The following is a 20,505-nucleotide window of genomic DNA, read 5'->3' on the forward strand; positions in this document are numbered from 1 at the left end:
CGAGAGAGGTGCAGCGAGGCTTCCAATCCTGTTTCCTCCGGCCACTTGGCCTCAGTTATCTTACTAGCCTACAAGGAAAACTGACACTGTCCTCCTCGCGCTGAGAGAACGGACCTAACTAACGCACACGACAGCACTTGGCTCTCATTAAACGCTCGGTTCACTTGGGTTGAGAGCCACTAATTATCTCATGGTGCCCTTGAACTTCTTCTAAGGTCGAGATGAGAAGGGCTCAGAGCTCGAGCATCCGGACCGTCAGGGCTGTGGGGGCCACCGCGGGCACCTTCACCAACAGCCGGCCCTGGACCCTGAAAGGGGGTGGGCCCAAGACGTCTCTGAGGTTGGCTGGAGCCGCCTCCTTCCCTCCCACCATAAACCTGGCCTCTTAGACCGAGCACAGGGAGAGGAGCAAGTTGCTGAGAGTATAAACGTTTCAGCGCGGCGATGCCCGCCAGGCAGGCCGCCCCTCACTTACCAGCTGGCCGGCCCGCCATGTTGACCTGACACAGAAGCGTTGCTTCCTCGGGAGTATTTAATAAGTGAATTTTCAAGTTAAATGCAAGGTATCTCAAGATAAAATATGCTATAGTCAAGTATGTAACAGCTAAATGGACTTTAATAAATGTCAAATTAATTGTAATTTTTAGTTTCCTTGTTCTCATTTTTAATCTCGTTTTTTATGATTTTGTTGAATATGTAGTTCTAGAATACTTTTTGTTCTTTTAGAGAGAGAAGGTAAAAACCTGCAAAACACTGAGAGAAAAGTAATTATTAACCTATAACTACATACCCAACAAAACTATCTTTTAAGAACAAGGATGAAATAAAGGCATTTTCAGACAAACACTGATAAACATTACTATCAACAAGCCTTTTCCGCACAAAACAACTAAAGGATGTACTTCAGTAAGAAAGTAGTATCAAAGGCAGATCTGCGATACAACAGAAAACCATGTAGAGGAAAAAAAGGAAAATACAGGACTTGATCTAAAAGAACACTGATTTGATTTATTTAACAGTATGCTCAATATTTAATTAATGGGGTTTAAAAAGAGAACTAAAATACAAGACAAGAAGAGCTTAAAAACTGTAACAGGGAATGGCTGAAATAAGGCAAATTGGAAGTGGTCAAATAGGAGATGGCAAGAGGGAACACCGACATTCTAGGAATCAGTGAACTAAGATGGACTGGAATGGGTGACTTTAACTCAGATGACCATCATATCTACTACTGTGGGCAGGAATCCCTTAGAAGAAATGGGGTAGCCATTACAGTCATCAAAAGAGTCTGAAACGCAGTACTTGGATGCAATCTCAAAAACGACAGAATGATCTCTGTTGATGCTTTTGAACTGTGCTGTTGGAGAAGACTCTTGAGAGTCCCTTGGACTGCAAGGAGATCCAACCAGTCCATCCTAAAGGAAATCAGTTCTGAATATTCACTGGAAGGACTGATGTTGACGCTAAAACTCCAATACTTTGGCCACCTGATGTGAAGAGCTGAGTCATTTGAAAAGACCCTGATGTTGGGAAAGATTGAGGGCAGGAAGAGAAGGGGACGACAGAGGATGAGATGGTTGGATTTCATTACCGACTCAATGGACATGGGTCTGGGTGGACTTGGGGAGTTGGTGATGGACAGGGAGGCCTGCCGTGCTGCACTTCAGGGAGTCGCAAAGAATCGGACACAACTGAGCAACTGAACTGAACTGAACTACGGTCATAATACTATTGCATAAAAAGAGTAAGCTACTGATTACTTTTGGCTTTTGCTACGAAAAGAATAAAAGGTACAATTTCAAGAGCAGTTTCCCAAAAAAACCGAAGCAGGGTGAAAAATTTTAAACCAGTATAGACAGAAAAACATGTAGAAACAATTATAAATGGTATAATTTTTCCAGAATTATAAAACAATGCTAAACTCATTTGCAGCTGAAGTGTTTCATTATACAAATTATTAGGAAATTTAAAAAATCATAAAACAATAATTATTTGTAAATTTGATAATTATGAAGTACATGTTTGTATCTTTAACACTGCATAAGAAACAAACTGTGTTATGACTACTCTACCTCCAACAAATGGACCAATACCTGGCATATAATAAGCCTTTAGTATATATTAGGTGACTAATACTAAACAACACAAAAATGTGAATATGCAAGCAGTTACTAAAATATTAGATTAAAAAAAGAACTACTTACCTGGTAATAAAATTTTATCTGTCTCACCAAAATGGACAGATTATGAATTCTAAGTGAAGCATCATTGTTGACTTTTTTATTTACTCTCTGACTCTCTGATTTAGGATTACTGTAAGAAAAAAAAAAAAACTTTAAAAATTATATTGAAATATACCTATCAATTTATAGACAACAAAAAATAATCATATAATACATTTTTTTCTATAAACAAACTGTGTATTCATCTTCATTGACAGATGATCCAAAAGGACACATTATTTTGACATGTATTTTGTGGTTTTAATTAATATAAATGCATCTGATATTTCACAGACAGTGGTAAAATATAAGTCAGATGTTGCACTTCATTCTCATTTTGTCTCTTCATCTTTCCTGAAATGAATAACATTTTATTTCCTTTGAATATATATACTTCTACCACCCAATATAAATCTATTTAAATCAATAATGTAAATTTGGACTAATAATAAATGTTGTATCTTCTCACTGAAAAACGAGGACTATACTTGAGTGGGCAATGTCCCAGAGAAATTAAAGAGTGAAGTGAGGACACAAGATATCACTTTCATCTTGGATAAACTTTGTAGATTTAATAAAAGCGAAGGACTGAAAGATTGTGAAGTAGCATAATAAGCTGAAGAAGAATAAAAGGTAGGACATGGTTAAGAAAGAAATTCAATGACACCGAAAGCAAAGGCAATAAAAGCAAAAATAAACAGGCGTGACTACATCATACTAAAAAGCTTCTGGAGAGCAAAGGATACAGTAAAAAAATGATAAGGTAAATAACTGAATGGGAGAAAATATGTACAAATCATTTATTTAACAGGGTTAATGTTCAAAATATACAAAGTACTCATACACCTCACTAGTGAAAATGATTTTAAAATAGGTAGAGGAACTGAATAGGCATTTTTCAAAAAAAAAAAAAAAAACACCATACAGATGGTCAAGGGGTATATGAAAAGGTGCTCAACATCACAAGAATCAGGAAAATGCAAATCAGAACTACAAAGAAGTATTACCTCATACCTGTTGGAATCACAGCCATTAAAAGACAAGCGATAAGGGTAGGTGAGGATGCGGAGAAAATGACCCCTTGTGCACTGCTGTTGCAAATACATTGGTGCAACCACTATGAAAGTTCCTCAAAAACTTAAATAAACCATATGATCCAGCAATTCCATTTCTGGGTATAAAAACCAAAGGAATAAAAACAAGATCTCAAAGAGATAATGGTGCTCCCATATTCACTGCAGCATTATTTACAATAGCCAAGATACAGAAACAACCCAAACGTCCTACAACAGATAAGTGGATTAAAAACATATGAAATACACACACACAGACACACACAGGTACATACACATATAGAGGGACTTCCCAGGTGGTACTAGTGGTAAAGAGCCTCCCTGCCAATGCGGGAGACTTAAGAGACACAGGTTCAATCCATGGGTCAGGAAGATCCCCTGGAGGAGAACACGGCATCCCACTCCAGTATTCTTGCGAGGAGAATCCCATGGACAGAGGAGCCTGGCGGGCTACGGTCCATGTGGTCGAAAAGAGTCAGACAAGACTGAGGTGACTTAGCATGCACACAGATAGCATATTATTCAGACATGAGAAAGAAGGAAATCCTGCCATTTGTGAAAATATGGATGAAACCTGAGAGGGCCATGCTAAGTGAAATAACCTAGAAAGAGACAGAAAAATACTGTATATTCTTCTTTATATGTTAAATATAAAAAAAAAGTCAAACTCATACAGAGTGAAGTAAGTCAGAAAGAGAAACACAAATTGACATATATATAGAATTTAGAAAGACAGTAACAATGATCCTACATGCTGGGCAGCAAAAGAGACACAGATGTAAAGAACAGACTTTTGGACTCTGTGGGAGAAGGCGAGGGCGGGATGATTTGAGAGAATAACACTGGAATGTGTATATTACCATATGTAAAATAGATGACCAGTGCCAAGTTTGATGCATGAAGCAGGGCGCCCAAGCCAGTGCTCTGGGACAACCTGCAGGGACAGGGTGGGGAGGGAGGTTCGATCAGGGTTCGGAATGGGGGACACGTGTACACCCGTGGGCCGACCCATGTCGATGTGTGGCAAAAACCTTCACAATACTGTAAAGTAATTATCCTCCAATTAAAATAAATAATTTTTAAAAGAATGTCAAATTCATAGAAGTAGTAGAAAAACACTTGCCAGCATCTGGGGACGGGAGAACTGGGTGTAAAAAGGGAGAGGCTGGTAAAAGGGTATAAAATTTCAGCTATAAGATGAATAAGGCCTGAAGATGTAATGAAAAACATGGTAACCCCTATATTAAATAATTGAAATTTGCTAAGAGTGTGGAACTTAAATGTTCTGACACACAGTTAAAAATGTGAGGTGAGGGATGTATTAATTAATTAGATGGTGGGAATCCATTCACATGTACACATACATAAAGCCACCGCTATGTACACTTTAAATAATTACAATTTTGTCAACTATATGTCAATAAAGGTGAAGAAAATAAAAATTTTTAATTACAGTTGTTCTTTTTTTTAAGAATAGGAAATTTAAGTAAAAGGGGTGGCATTAGAATGGAAGGGTATAAGTTAATGCCAGAACATTAGCGAAGATCTAGTTCCTCATTAGGACAAGGAGGTCAAGCTAGAAAAAGACATTGCCAGGTGAAATGTCCTTATGCAAGGGCTGAGTGGGTATTATCATAAAGCAGGAATCTAACAAGCTGCTGGGACAGAGTACTAACCCATGATTACAGACGAAGTGCAGGCACCTCCACACGAGAATGCAGAGAAGGCTGACGCTTACCCGACAGAGAACAGGAACTGAACGGACACTTCTCACTCCTTAATCCCTCCCTTTTTAACACAGTCTGTTGTACTCCTGATGCCTTCAGTTCCTTCCCTAGACAGCATTCTACGGTGCTTTATTTCAGCAATTCTTTTGTGGGTTACATTTATCAATATTTACCATATCAGAAAATAAAATTTCACATTTGTTTACTTATTGACTCATTAAAAAAATAATAAACTGATTATATGCTTATAAACACCAAACCAAAAAAAATTTATTGACAAGACTGGCACTGTTTTACTATTTTTACAAATCTCTTTAATATCTAGCTTAATGTTAAAAAAAGGGGAGGGCTGATGTTCATCTTCGCTTCTGCATTCCATCTACTGTTTGTGTTATTTTGGTTCATTTATATGAAGAAATAAGGGGCTTCCCCAGTGGCTCAGTGGTAAAGAATTCACCTGTCAAAGCAGGAGACATGGGTTTGATCCCTGGTATGGGAAGATCCCACATGCTGCAGAGCAACTAAGCCCATGTGCCACAACTACTGAGCTCAGTTTAAGGGAATTAAACTGAAATTTTCAGAAAAGAAAACCAGAGACAAGGAAGCTATACAAACCAAGGGCTCCCAAAATATGCCCTTAAGATTTTGACCAAATACTAAGTTGTACATATGTACCCTAAAACTCCAGGAGGCTGAACAGAGGACAAGTACAGAAAAGCTGGAAACTAGATAACACCAAAAGCTCACAGAGTGCAAAGAGAAATTTAAGTTCTGACCAGTCAGAATAAATACCTAGAGCATCAGTAGAGTCCTCAGGAGAATCATCTCTTGCAACTAAACTAGCAGTTGAGTAAAAACTATTCCAGAAGATCCTTAGAAAGCTTTGCAAACAAGCATTGAAAGGCTCAAGCTGGGAATTCTCTGGCAGTCCAGTGGTTAGGAATCTGCACTTCCACTACAAGGAACAAAGGACTGAACCCTGGTTAGAGAACTCAGATCCTGCATGCCATGTGGTGTGGCAAGAAAAAAAAGAAAGATAAGAAAGGATCAAATTGATTGCAAGTAACTTGAAAATCTGCCAAAACAAACTTCATCACTGTTTAAAGAACAAGATCTAGACACCACCATGTAATAATCACAATGTCCAACATAAAGTAAAAAATTACTAGACATGCAAGGAAGCAAAACAAATAAATAAATAATGTGATTTGTGAACAGGAAAGAAAATGGAAATAGTTAATAGAAACAGACCCAGAAATTAAGAGACCAAGGAAACAGCAAACAAGGATTTCAAAAGAGCTACTATGAATATACTAAAGAACTTTTAAAAAATAAACATTATGTGAAAAAAAAATTTAACTTTTTAAAAACCCAAATGGAACTTATAAGGCTAAAAAATATAATATCTGAAATGAAAAATTTATTGCATGTGTGTAATAGAAGATAAGAAACTATTACAAAAGATCAGTGAATTTGAAGATACAGGAAAAAAAAATCTCAAAAAACACAGGGGGAAAAAAAAAAAAAAAACACCTGAAATTAACAAAGGAGACTAAAGGAGCTAAGGGGCAACAGATTAACAAAAAAGTTGCCATGGACAGCACAGTTTTTTTCCTAAACCACTTGAGAATAAACTGCTGACCTGATACCCAAGAGTCCACACATATTTTAGTATTTACCTTGTACAAACACATGTAACTATCAAAATTGGGAAATTAACAGTCATATAATTACTATCATCCAATCTTTAGAATCCATTCAAGTTTGCTCCAATTAATCAATGGATTTATAGGAAAAGGATCTAGCTCAAAACCACACTTTGCATTCAGTATTCTGAATTACAATCTTTAGTCTCTTTCAGTTGGAACAGTTTCTATCTTTCCTTGAAATTCATGACCTATGTTCTTTAAAAGGTTATAGTCCAGTTATAGGCCAATTTTGTATAGAATGTCCTTCAATTGGGTTTCTCTGATTAAACTGTATACTGCTCATAATTAAGTTCAGGTTACCTATCTTTGACAGGGGAAATATAGAAGAGATGCTCTGATCTTCTCAGTGCATGCTAAGAGGAGGTACATGATTTCACTTTATCCCATTACTGATAATATTCACTTTTATCACTTAATTAAATTGGTATCTGCCAGTTTTCTCCATGACAGTCACTATTTTCCTTTTGAAATTATTTTGTGAAGACATACTTTGAAACTATGTCAATAATCTGATTTACATCTATCTTCAATTTATGTATTTGTTTACATCAGTATACACTTATGATTCCCCATAATTATCAGTGATCATAATCTATTAATATATAATTTCTTTTATAACTATCATAGATTGCCTTTTCATTTTGTTGACTGTTTCTTTAATTGCGCATAAATTTCTTAGCTTAATGTAGTCCTAATTACCTATTTTTGCTTTTGTTGCTGTGCTTGGGGATCATATCCATTGATATGATCCACTTTTAATTTTTACTAAAAATTTTTACTACAAAACCACTTTTTAATTTTCTCTAGGAAGGGCTTTTATTAGCTATATTCAAATTCCTTCCAGTTTTTGCTGTTAGTGTGAATGTAATTTTTTAAAATATATTTGCTAGTAGATTACTACTGATAAGTAAATACAGTCAATTTTTGTTTATTTCTCTTATCTTTAGAAATCCTGTTTGCTGGTGCTTTTACAGGTTCTCTAGAATGTAATTTATAGTTTTTCCATAATCAATTATCCCAACACTAATTACTAAAGAGTTTATTGTTTTCCACTGATCTCTATGATTATACCAGATTTCCATATAAGTGTGCATGTAAGTGTGGCTATACTTTTGGCATCTATTCTGTTTCTTTAACCCATCTGTCTATTCCTGGGTCATTAAAACCCTTTAAATATCGCTATGGCTTTACTGCGATCTTGCTTCTATTAGAGCAAGTCCTTCTCCTTTGCTTTTGTTTCGTAAATCGTCCTGCTTGGTCACACTTGCTGCTCTTTTCTGTGAGTTTTAGGATATTTATTAAGATTCTATGAAAACGCTTGTTGAGATTTATGAGGATTTTATTAATAAACTAATTTGATAAAACTAATTTGAAACATTCACATTAGTAAAATTTTAAAATTTATGCACAATTGTATTTACATTTAAGTAAGCTTTATTTTTTTCCTTGGGATTTTGTTTGTGAAATGGATTTGTTTTCTATCACACCGTCTTCTTGGTTACTGCTAGTGTGTAATAGGAAAACTGTAGTCTGTGTATATTACACTTCTGCTTAACCACCTTTTAAAATTTAGTTTATTCAGTTCATTTTCTTGGATTTTCTAGGTGAAAAAATGAAGCAAATGACAATTTATCTCCTTTCCAAACGTACATCTCGTTTCTGTTTTTTTACTTACTGTATTAACAAATAATAATGGAGATAAGAACTATCCTTATTTTGTTCTCAAATTTCATGAGACTGCTTTTAATGTTTTGCCATAAATACATAATGTTCACTGTAATTTTCTGATCAACCTCCTCCTTCAAGTTAAGTTCCCTCCTAATCCTATTTAATATCTTAATTGGTGAATTTCTCAAACATCTACTCCCATGTGATTCTTCTCATTTAATGTGTTAATGTAGTGAATATTACACTGTTACATCTTTAACACTGAACTGTCCTCACAACCCCAGACTATTACTCCTTCAGCCCCTCATATGTAACTACTATTCCCGTGTTGGTACATCATTCTCTCACAGGCCTTCCAATACTAATCGCCTTTGTGCCTTTCACTCTCTCACCAGAATGTAAGCTCCCTGACAGCAGGGCCCTTATCTTATTATTCTCTAAAATTAGCATAAATCCTAGGCAAATGTTTGAGTAGATAAAAAGAATAAATGATCTGAGACCAAGCAAAGAGTTTTAAAAATTGTTGCTTACTATTAAAGAGTTATGAGATGACATTCTCCAAGCTAAAGTCATTTGGCAGACTCGAGTAACACTCCCTACTAAGGTTTGTGTCCCAAAGATCAGTTGAATAACAGAGTTCTAAACCACAATTTGAGACATACAGAACAAGCAAGAATAATAGAAACATAAGTTAAATCTGACTTGTGACTGACTTATACTTAAAGCAAATAATGAACAATGAATAGCCCAAAGCAAATGGGTGTGTAAGTGGAAAAGTAGGTCTCTTAGGTAAAGGTACCAACCAGAACTAGTCACCCACAAAAATAAGGAGACTGTATTTCAGAAGTCAGATCACATATCATGGCAGACAAAAGATAAACAGCAGTAAGGTCAGGTCAAAAAAAATTCAGACAGCTGAAGGGAAATTCCTGTTTTATGTAACTAACTTGGTATCCTTCCTGTCAGTAAGTTACATACTGTACATACATACTGTAGCTATATTATTTAATGTATAAGAGCTTAGTTTAGTCAAGCTATCATTGTGGAGAAAAGTACATTTGTAATTGGGAAAAGACAGCAGGAATAACTCTAGTAAAAATGTTAGGTATACTACAGATACATAAATTTCCTTTGTAATCACATTCAGTAAGAATCTTTTCTCTCTAGTCTTCTTTCATGTTTTATTTCTGTTTTCCTTATTCTGTATTTGAATTCTATTAAATAACCTCTCGCCTTCTGTCCTAAATGATAACATTAAGACCCAAAAAATACTTTAGAGATTATCTAGTTTCACTATAAATCAGAAATTTGAAGTCCAAAGTAGTAATTTGCCTAGGCTCTCACAGATTCTTCCCTTTATTCTCTTTCAATCTTTTCTCTTATTCAAGAAAACAAAGACAATACCAATAGAAAATGGTTTTGGCAATGTCATCTATAAAATCCATGTGTACAATAAATCATTGCTTTTTTGTTTGTGAATATTCCTAATTGTTTTCATAGTGATTAATTAAACTAAAGAAGATTCATTTCCTTCCCCTCTCCAGTTCATTACAGTACTTACTATTTTATTTAAAAATCTAGGTATTTAATTCAGATGAAAAATATTTAAGAAATTTTATCTTACTAGTACTACTGAAGGGAGAAGGCAATGGCAACCCACTCCAGTACTCTTGCCTGGAAAATCTCATGGACGAAGGAGCCTGGTAGACTGTAGTCCATGGGGTCGCTAAGAGTTGGACACAACTGAGCGACTTCACTTTCACGCATTGGAGAAGGAAATGGCAACCCACTCCAGTGTTCTTACCTGGAGAATCCCAGGGACGGGGGAGCCTGGTGGGTTGCTGTCTCTGGGGTCACACAGAGTCGGACACGACTGAAGCGACTTAGCAGCAGCAGCAGTACTACTGAAGAGGTATGTAAACCAAAAATCCCACAAATTTTACAGTACAAGCCCACTGTTACATGCCAATACATAATTCGGATTGTACTGTAGAATAGATGCATAATATTCCAATAAACACATGTGATTTCATTCCCACTTTAACTAATTTTATAATATAAATATTATCTTTGCCTTCACAGAGTTGTTACCAAGTTTCTCTGTGTTCTTAGAGTGCTTTTTAAACTTAAGTCTTAAAGTTTGTGTTAAAATTTTATGTCCAACATTACTCATATGATATTTCAAAATTTATTAAACTGCCAGAAAGGCCTATAGTCTCCTTTGCATAAAGTTCTTCTCTAAGAATTAGCAAGTTTTAAGAGTTTAGAATTTTGGTTTGCTCAAATTTAAGAAATTATTGCAGAGAAAAATATATAAGTTCTGTATCGTTTCTTCAGCCTCTGAGAAAGACTGTGTATAACAATTAAAACAATTCTGAATATAAAGAGCAGGAACTGTCCAGTTTTTATACACTAAGTATAGAAAATGAAATTATTTTAGAAATCTAGGAAAATAGGAAATATGCAATTAAGATATGTTAGAGAAAGTATTTTGAAAAATTTACAGAAAGTACTTCAACACCTAAGTTAACCTCACTTTCAACAGGGGTCTTAAAAGACAGGGGAATGAAAGTTTTCTAATGGCTTTATGTTTATAGATATTTGCTATGATTAACATGGGATTTGAGGGGATTTCTAGACAATTAGTAGATCCTACAAGATACTAGAATAAGTAGATCTAGTAGACTCATGAGCAATTTCAATAGAATAGTGCAATTCTTTGGTAAGAACTGGCTGATACCTAGGTACTCAAGACCTCAATTTCAGTTTCTAATCTACACTATACCTCTGGGGAGTTGTTTTAGTAATCAATCAAGTCCCTACTGATTTAGAATCATTGGATATTCCATCACAGTCCATCCATAAAGTTCTGAACTGGAGACGGGGGTAACTGCTAAGCACTCTAGGCATGGAGTGAAAGCAATAAACTTTCAATTACAAGGCTTGGGTTTCCCATTTGATTCATGCTTAATTTGAGTTAGTATCATACTGACATATGTTAGGACCCTGAAAACAGACCTTTTGACCCCAAGAACATCAACTCTTTATGTGAGAGGTCTTCTCTCAGGTGAAACTGCCTGAAAAGTCTTAATCTCAATTCCCGTGAAAAGCTATTGAACATTCAAGGATGGATCTACTGAAAATAATGCAATTTAAGAAAATCAGTAACTTTAGGAAAAGTAGTTTTTTTTTTTAAAAAGAAAAATATAATAAGGATATGCTACCTGGTTCTGAAGGAAACATTACATATGAATATTGATTACTGATTTAACTTGCAATAAATTAGAAGGATAGTTTAAGAAAACAAAATAGATGGGACATTTAAAAAAAGCTAAAATCTCACCTACCATTATCAGGATGTTAGTAGATAATGTCTGAAAGGGATAAATCAAGAAATACTAGGGTAAAAAGTAAAATAAAAAGAAATACTAAAGTAAGTATATTCTCACTACATCTGGGGATAAGCGACAAAGGAAACTACTTTTTTAAAAAAGTTAAAAGTTTTATTCTGGGCAACAGAAATTAAATGTGACTAAGTTAGGGCAGAGATTGTAGTTTTTCACTGTGAACCTTTTGGTATTAACTAATTCTTTTAACCATGTAGAACACTCTTTTAAAGAGGGAAAAGACACAAAAAAATGCTGTTTCATGAAACTTGTTTATTTACTTTTAGGAAAAAATATGAGGTCATAGACGTGGCACTCAATGCTAGAGATTCAGAGTCACAAGATGTGTGATACTATGCATAAACATAAGGAAATAAAATAATATAAAACATTTCTTCTGTAAAAAGTATGCATTCTATGAAAGACAGAAAGGACTCCACTCCCACTGTATATTTTAAGGTTTATTTCTTTACAGGATACAGGGTCACAGTGCAGCAATTTAAACATACTTAGTATAAGTTCAGAAATCTCTAAAAAGAAACTGGAGTCTATTCAGTATTCTAAAATCCTGTTTTTCTTTCATGTTTAATACTTAAAATACTAAACAAAGATTAATTCAGAAAAAGTCATAATTAATGAAGTTTTAAGTTTTTGAAGGCACACCTTAAAAAAAAAAAAGACTATCTTTGAAAAAACCTTTTTCTAAAATAAAAGATGAGCTGTTGAATGATACACACATAATATGTGAGGAAGTACCTTTCTAACCATACACAGCTATCTCTAAGTCAACATAATTTCAAATAGTCCATTTCTTCCTATAAGATGAAAATTGAGAGAGGCAAATAGCCTAGCAATATAAATATAGCTCAAATCTGTCCAGCCACAAGTTAAATTCAACATGGCAGTAAAAGACTGCCTCAAGCAATTTCACATTTATAAATGACCTACTTATGACAAGATACATTAATTTCAGTAAATAGGCTATAGTATTATCTGTCACTGCATACAGTAATTTTTAAATTAGAGTAAAAGAGGAAGGAAAAATTAACAATTCTGCAACTAATATTCTAAGATTTGGTCCTTATGTAATGAAGGATTTTATCTTTATTTATTCATTGACTAATATCTATGAAAAAGAGAAATCTGATAGTTTTAATGGCTTTATGGTCTTCTACCCAGACTGCAAACCTGTTATGTATCCTCTTGGACCATCTGTTTAGTGTTGGTGCCTAACAACTACATGTGCTCATGTTTTTGACAATGCCATTCTAATTTAAAGCTAGTTGTACACAGGGCTTTCTTTTTTTTAAATTTTGAGATATTTCACATAAAACATAAATGAATAGCATTTACATGTCATCTTGAAAACATTCTGAAATAACTAATTTGCATATCTAATTTCAAATGTAAATATACCAGGATGATAGCTTTATGAAATATTAACTGGAAAAATATCATTACATTTAGGGTTATCCAAGTAGTAAGGTATCAGGGAACTAAGTGGTTCTAAAAAAAGAGTATCCCTTCACCTTAGCATCTCCCCCTTCTCACAAACTCAATCATAATGCATGATGGCCAATAATAAAATGTCATACTAATGTAATCTTTTATATATCTGTAAAAAATTTTCACCTTTTAACTAATTTGATCTTCACAATAACTAAACAGTCATTCTTGGAGAGGTATATGAGGCACAATTACCTCACTGAGATTATGGACACAGCCCCAACCATCTTCATGTATTAAAACACTGATAATTTAAGATAGAGAATTTAAAATTCAAAAGCTGAAGAAATATCTGACATTTTCTAGTTAGCCCTAGACTGAGCTAGCAGTACAGCACAATCTTCCCTTAACAAACAGAATTACTGCTCTGATTTAAAAATTGCAAATGGACCCAAAGAGAATAAAACTACAATACACTTAACTCTGGTTTTATCTGAATTGGATAAAATGACTAAAGATACAGCCTTTACTTGTTAGACTAAGACAACATAAGCTCTTCAAATATTAGGTTAGCAGTTTTCTAACTTTTCGGTCTGAAGACCTCTTTTCCACTCCCAAAAATTACTGATAACTCTAAGGAGCTTTTATTTACATGTTATATCTATCTATATTTTACTATATTAGACATTAAAATTAAGAAGTAAAAAATAATTTGTTAGTCTATCTAAAAATAACAAACTCACTGTATGCTATCATAAAGAGCATTTTTATGACAAGTAGATATTCTTTTCAAAAACAGTAAAAAAATTTTAGTAGGGAATGACATTCTTTCATAACTTTGTAAATTTCAAATCTCTTTAATGTTTGGCTTAGTAGAAGACATCTGAATTCTTAAATCCACTTGTACATTCAACATGTTGTGATACATTATTTTGCTCTAAGTATATGAAAAAAGTTGACCTTACACAAACATGCAATCAGAAAAAGGAAGAGTACTTTAATAGCCCTTTCAGATAATTACTGATATTCTTCTTTGATACTATCAAAACTCAGTGAAATGCGCTTTTTTTTTTAAAGGTTGGACACAATCTGGAATTCGAAGCCCTTATCAATGAACTTGTCTTGCTGTTATAACACTAAAATCTACTGGTTTATCTGACACGTTGAATGGATCATTTACATATGCATGATTTCTTAACAAGCACTGGTCATTTTGAAAATACTGTTTCACTGAGTTACACAGATCTTCCAAACATTGCACATTTTATTATTCAGTATTTTAAAATTACATTATTATCACCTCCAATCTCACCAGAAAAGTCTTTAAATATTGAGAAGCTACCAAGTTCATGATTTCTATAATTCAGTCTTAATACCGACAACACATAGTATCAGTTATCTTCCTTGAAGTGATAGGTTCACTTTATTCACTTTTGGGAAAGTGTGTGCAGAGAACTCCAGCCTGAGTAACTATAGTTTGCCCGTCAGTCATTCTCTCAAGTAAAAACAGTGTTCCACAAAATAGAGACTTGCTCCGCCTTGCAACTCAAAAAATCATGAGTATTTTTTCTTGAGATAATCATCATACCCCATTATACAACAGAAGTGTTTTAGGCATACTTACCATTTTGTCCTTCAGAATGTAAAAAAGACACACACTCAAGAGTCAAGACTAAACAAGGTAAATTTTACTTTATGAAGACATTTTAAAGTAAAGGTGGATTTCTTTTTAACTGCAAGAACATAGTGTGAAGAATATAAGTATATATATAAGCATATAGTGTGAAAATACAAAGACTACCAGTACAATCTGGTGCTACTCCACTATTTACGCTAAGATGTGAACAGTTTTACCCACTTTTGCTCTTCTACCATTATTGCTTTTGCAACACAGGCAAGAAAGGCAAATGACATCTTAATATTATTATGAAAATAACTCTGACTTGAGAGACAATCAGACAGACTCCCAGCTATCTGCTGGTCTCACTTGGAGACCACTGTGTTAGGCTAATCAACTCCTGTTCTTGACTGTGGAACTCTGAGGACTTAGTATTATGCTAATCAGTGCCTTCATAAAGTAACAGAATCTTCATGTACTCAGTGATCAACCACATGGCAAGTCACTGAAACAAAAACTGTTTATATAGTACCAAGGGGCATCACCGACCAGTGGTGGAACTTTCATCCACTGCCCTTAAGCCTTAAGAAAGGGTCACAGGAGTCTGTCTAAATCAGTATTCTAGGGTAGTATATGCTCCAGATCCAGTTACCCTAGAGACTCAAGAAATCTCAAACTGAGTTGATGTGTAGTTAGGTATTTTCCTCAATCAGTGACCAACTTATTAACTAGAATGGCTTTCACTCCCACACTATCAATTCACTGAAGATACTTAACCTGAAGTCCATAAATCCTCCTAGAGTAATTTAAATAGTTCATCTGATTAATTATCAATGACATGTATCATTGTCATTTTTGAGAATAAAGCCCTCTAAAATAAGGAAAAACTTTAAAAAGTATTTTCCAAAGTACAATCTATTCTACTTAATGAACTAAAATACACAGTCAGAGAAACTTATCTCAAACAAGAAGTTTTCAAATTTGATAAGAAAATGCTTTCTCATCATCTAATATTAAACAAAAATAGTTCCTATAACCCTAGGGATAACTCTTAAGAATATGAATTCTATTGAGAGCAGAATTCTATTAAATGATACTGGTTTAATATGCCCTTTTCAGTATACCATAAAAGTGATCCAAAAGGATCACAAGCTAACTTCATTATAAGTCCACCAATTAAAGGCAAAACAACAGGTGCCTATTAAAAAGGCACTGGTAAGGACAGACTGAAATGAAAGAAAAAATACAGTACAAAGAAGTAAAACAGAAGGGAAAAAATAGCCACACATATAACAAGTGTAGTACTGAAAAAGATGTGATCAACTGAAAACCAAGTAAGAAGAAAAGCACAAATAAGGAGGCAAGAAAGTATTAATAGGCAAGATGGTCTACAAATGGGAGGAGTAAACTGTTCCAGGGACCTCCAATTTCATAAATATGGATCACTAGTTTTTAATAGAGGAACATATGATGTAAATTTCAGAATATTTTAAAAGTGCCTGAGAACAGCAAAGTTGATGGATAATGGGATGTTCAGAGGAAAAACATGCAATATTCAATAAATACTGAATTAAATTTCTCTATAAATTTAAGAATTTCATTTTTAAAATAGAATTAAGAACAAAAAAACCTAAAAAAAAACAAAAACAAAAACAAAAACCCTCTGGAGAACTATGCAAAGAAGACCGGAGTAAATAACTGTGTAATAGCCTATGTCTTCAGAATAATGTGTAATATACGAATATTCTCAGATAACAGAAAAATTTGAAGACAGCACTACCTAAACTCTGAAACACTGTTTTAACCTCTATTAGCACAGACAAAACTTTAAATCCTTACAATTACCAGATGTATGCCATAAAGATAGCTAAATTCTAAATAGTTAAACTCCAAGAGGAGAGTTTCTTGGTCATGAAAGGTGCACAGCACAACTGAAAAAAACCCGAAAGAATTGTAATAACACATCCTAAAAATATTTTACAAAATAAATTCATAAACAAAATATGCACTAAATGATAGTAATGAGAATTTAAACAGGAGCACAGACACATAGCAATTGAAATATTTCTCATACAAAATTAGGCCTCACTGTCAAAACACACAGCTATCTCACACATTTAAATGTAGTTGCAAGCTATGAAAAATAAAAAGAAAGTATCTTTATTTCTTCAGCAAAATTAAGTATTCAAACTTCACATCATTTTTCTTATAAGCACATAATTTTAAATATAGTCTGTCTGCTCAACTTTAATCTTGGCATCATCTTTCATTCTTCCTTTTCACACACTGTATCTAGAATTCCATTAATTCTTTTGCAGTAGTTCTTGAATTTGCTCCTTCTTCTCCAGTCATACACCTCACCCTGGTCAAGGACTTCAACACCAAAAGCATAAATGACATCATTACTACCCATCTATCTTCCTTACCTATTCCTCAAACACTATTATTAATAGAATGTTAAGTTCCATTAATTCACTGCTGTAATTCTCAGTACTTGTAATACTATAAATAGTATATGCTCAATAAACTGAATAAACAAATGAATTCCTTCCTCAATCTATGCTGCCAATTAATGCCAAAGTGATTTTCCTAATATATTACTTGTAATCCCCTAATGAGGAATAAGTCTAACTCATAACTAGTGAATTTTCAGGTTTTCTATAATCTGGCCTACTACGATTCCCCAAATTGGATTCTCTGCTAAGGCTAGTCCCCTCACCATCTTCCAATTAATAAATATAAATAGTATACTTTTCCCTCAAGCTGCTTCCCTACTTTAAAACACCCTCCTCTCATCTATGGCTATCAAGTTCAATCATTTTACAAGATCTGAATCAAATCTAGCTTCCTCCCTATTTAGGTTTCCCTGACTATCCATAACCCAAGACGCTAAACCAAACTTCTAACTTATATAAACAGCAGGGTTCCCTACTCTTTTAGGTTTGTTTCTAATCCAACCCTGCTAATACACACACACACACACACACACACACACACACTCTCTCTCTCTCTCTTTCTCTCTCTCTCTCTCTCTCTCACTGAAAAGAAACATAAAACTCATGAAAACTAAAGAAAGAAAGAGAAAAGCTACTAATCAGAGATTTGTTTTCAAATACATGCTTGGGATCATTCACCATTCATCTAGGTCAGTTATATACATTCAATACTTAACACAAATACTTAACTTTAAAACAATAAAATGAGATATTCCAAGACTTTGAATCATCACATATACAATATATTTACAGAGGTAGAAATACAGTTTAATTCATTTGCAAAGATTTTAAACAAAGAGTTGGAGAAAATGAAATTAGCAATTATAAGGAAACAACACTCCATTTTCACTGAACATTCAAATCAACTAGGATTTTACTGTGATTTACCCTTTCGTAACCAGTCTCAGCAAAAATGGACTGGAATGGTGATAAATGTTCATTGGACTTCTGTGATCATTTATTTTACAGTATATGCAAATACTGAATCATTACACTGCATACCTGAAACTAATATAATGTTAATCAATCATACTTAAAAAAATACACTCTCAGAAATAATGGAAAATAAAATTTTGCTTAATCTTACAAAAAAAAAAAGAAGGATTGGTGTATTGCCTCCACTGGTCTTTCTTCACTTCTTATCCACTACCACTTTGTTATAAATAATTCACGTCTTACTCAAAGACTAAAACCCAACACCTAAAACTTAAGCCATCATCCTTGGTCCTTTACCACGTTAGGGAAAGGCAACAGTCATGTTGTCAATGGTAATGTGAAGTTCAATTTTTTTTCTGGCTATCACTAGGAAAGTCAGTCACATTAAGAATACATCATTTTAAAAAAACTTCCCAAAAAACTATTTGTGGAATAGCTAAGTTTGATTTTTAATACAAGGATTATGCTAATAAAAAGTTCCAATTACTGGTCTTCTTTCCCTACTATTAAAATTTTAATTATAACATTGTTAAAATGAGCTATTTATTATTCAGCTTTCCTTTTTAATTCAAAATACTTTTGCCTACCTCTAGGTGTGATCAAGAGACCACCGCTTCATAAAGAATAAGGAAATAAGTTCCTTCTCAACTTTATTTTTTTTTTCCTTCTCAACTTTAGTTACCTTCATTCTATTTTATTTTTATTCACCCATTACCGTGTGTAAGTTTGGCTCTAAATGACCACTCAGAATTGCAACCTCCAAAATCTCAAATTCCAAGTCCCCTCTGACCTCAACATTACACACCACTCTGTCTCATTTCTTCACTCCTTCTAAACCAACTCATTACTGCAAACTCTAGTCTATCACCCTCCCCTGACGACACGTCCCTCCTCACTTTAACGTTCACATTCTATTCATTTCACTTCTCACCAGAAAATGTTCTCACTCCACATCTCTGAATCAATCCCTAATTTTGAATAAACTCCAGAGATCTTGGTCAGTTTCTGAGTGCTAGGCATCACTGAACTCAACCATGCTGACTGGCTCTGCTAAAATGTGTGGTTTCCAAATCTCAAATAAGCCATCAACCCTGCAAGACAATACTTGTATTCATTTTTAACTGACTCCCTTTGTGATTTCCTCCCAGTAGCCTTGTGAAATTTTCCACTTTCCTCTAACTTCCAGCCTTTTAATGTTGCTGCTTCCTAGGATATGTCATTGGCCCTTTTATTTTTTGACATCCATGTCCTTAATTTCTATTAGAAACTTAAAAACTAATTCCCGTATTTCTATCTCTATTCTAAGCCTTTTTCCTGAGCACAAACCTATGCATATCCACCTGCCCATAAGATATTTCTCACAGTTCATCAGACATTCCAAAATAAAATTATTTTCCACACTTCCCCTCCCCTTAACTTTTCATAATGCCTTACTTACAAAAGGCACTACCACTATCATCCATTCTTTTTTTTAAAAAATATCTATCTATATAGCTGCATCGGGTCTTATTATGGCATGTAGACTTAGTTGCATATGAGATCTTGGATCCCTGGGTCAAACCCACATTCCCTGCACTGCAAGATGAATTCTTAACACAGGACCACCAGGGAAGCCCCTCTACCACCCATTCTCCACCCAAGCAAAAAGCTTGATAATCATCTTAAAACACATCCCTTTCTCATTCTCCACACCAAATTGGCAGCCCAGTCCCATCACGTCAGCATTCTCTCTCTACCATATCATTTCTACATCAACATGGTTTCTATCTCTGTTCTGGCCTCAGACTCAGTCCTTCTAAAATGCAAATGCTATCTGCTTAATTACTCCAATGTTCTTTAGTTTATATTAATGCTTTTCAAGATGGAGTAGTGAGTGACACATTTTAAAGAAACAAATTATCAAGAATCTCTGAGGATCTGTCCATAGACATCCTAAGAGTCCAAGGCACCTGTCTGAAAAAAGTCGCTTAAGAAACTAATTTTAAATCTATGATTAAAAAAAAAAAAAAAGAAACTTTCAATAGGGAATTACTACTGCAAAAGAAATGTTTTATTATTACCACTTGAAAAATAATTTAAATTACTGACACGAAAACAAAAATGTTAGAATTTCTAAAGATTCCCAAGAATACCTGTGGACCCAGTTAAAGAAACACTAGTTATGATGGCTAATTATATATGTTAACTTGGCTGGACCACACAGTGCCCAGATATTTGGTCAAATA

At 34.2% G+C, this 20,505-nt stretch overlaps 1 protein-coding gene across 5 annotated transcripts in view; it reads right to left on the reverse strand.

Annotated features, from left to right (window-relative positions):
• The window catches only part of CCDC88A (coiled-coil domain containing 88A), a 113,335-nt gene that overhangs the window by 83,843 nt on the left and 8,987 nt on the right, over nt 1–20,505 (reverse strand). For all 5 annotated transcript variants that reach the window (XM_043468585.1, XM_043468584.1, XM_043468581.1 and 2 more), the window contains exon 3: nt 2,205–2,313. In XM_043468585.1, the coding sequence (XP_043324520.1) occupies nt 2,205–2,313 (109 nt within the window). The remainder of the gene's footprint in view (nt 1–2,204; nt 2,314–20,505) is intronic.

The sequence above is a fragment of the Cervus canadensis genome, chromosome 5 (genome assembly GCF_019320065.1).
Source record: "Cervus canadensis isolate Bull #8, Minnesota chromosome 5, ASM1932006v1, whole genome shotgun sequence".
Lineage (NCBI taxonomy): Eukaryota > Metazoa > Chordata > Mammalia > Artiodactyla > Cervidae > Cervus > Cervus canadensis.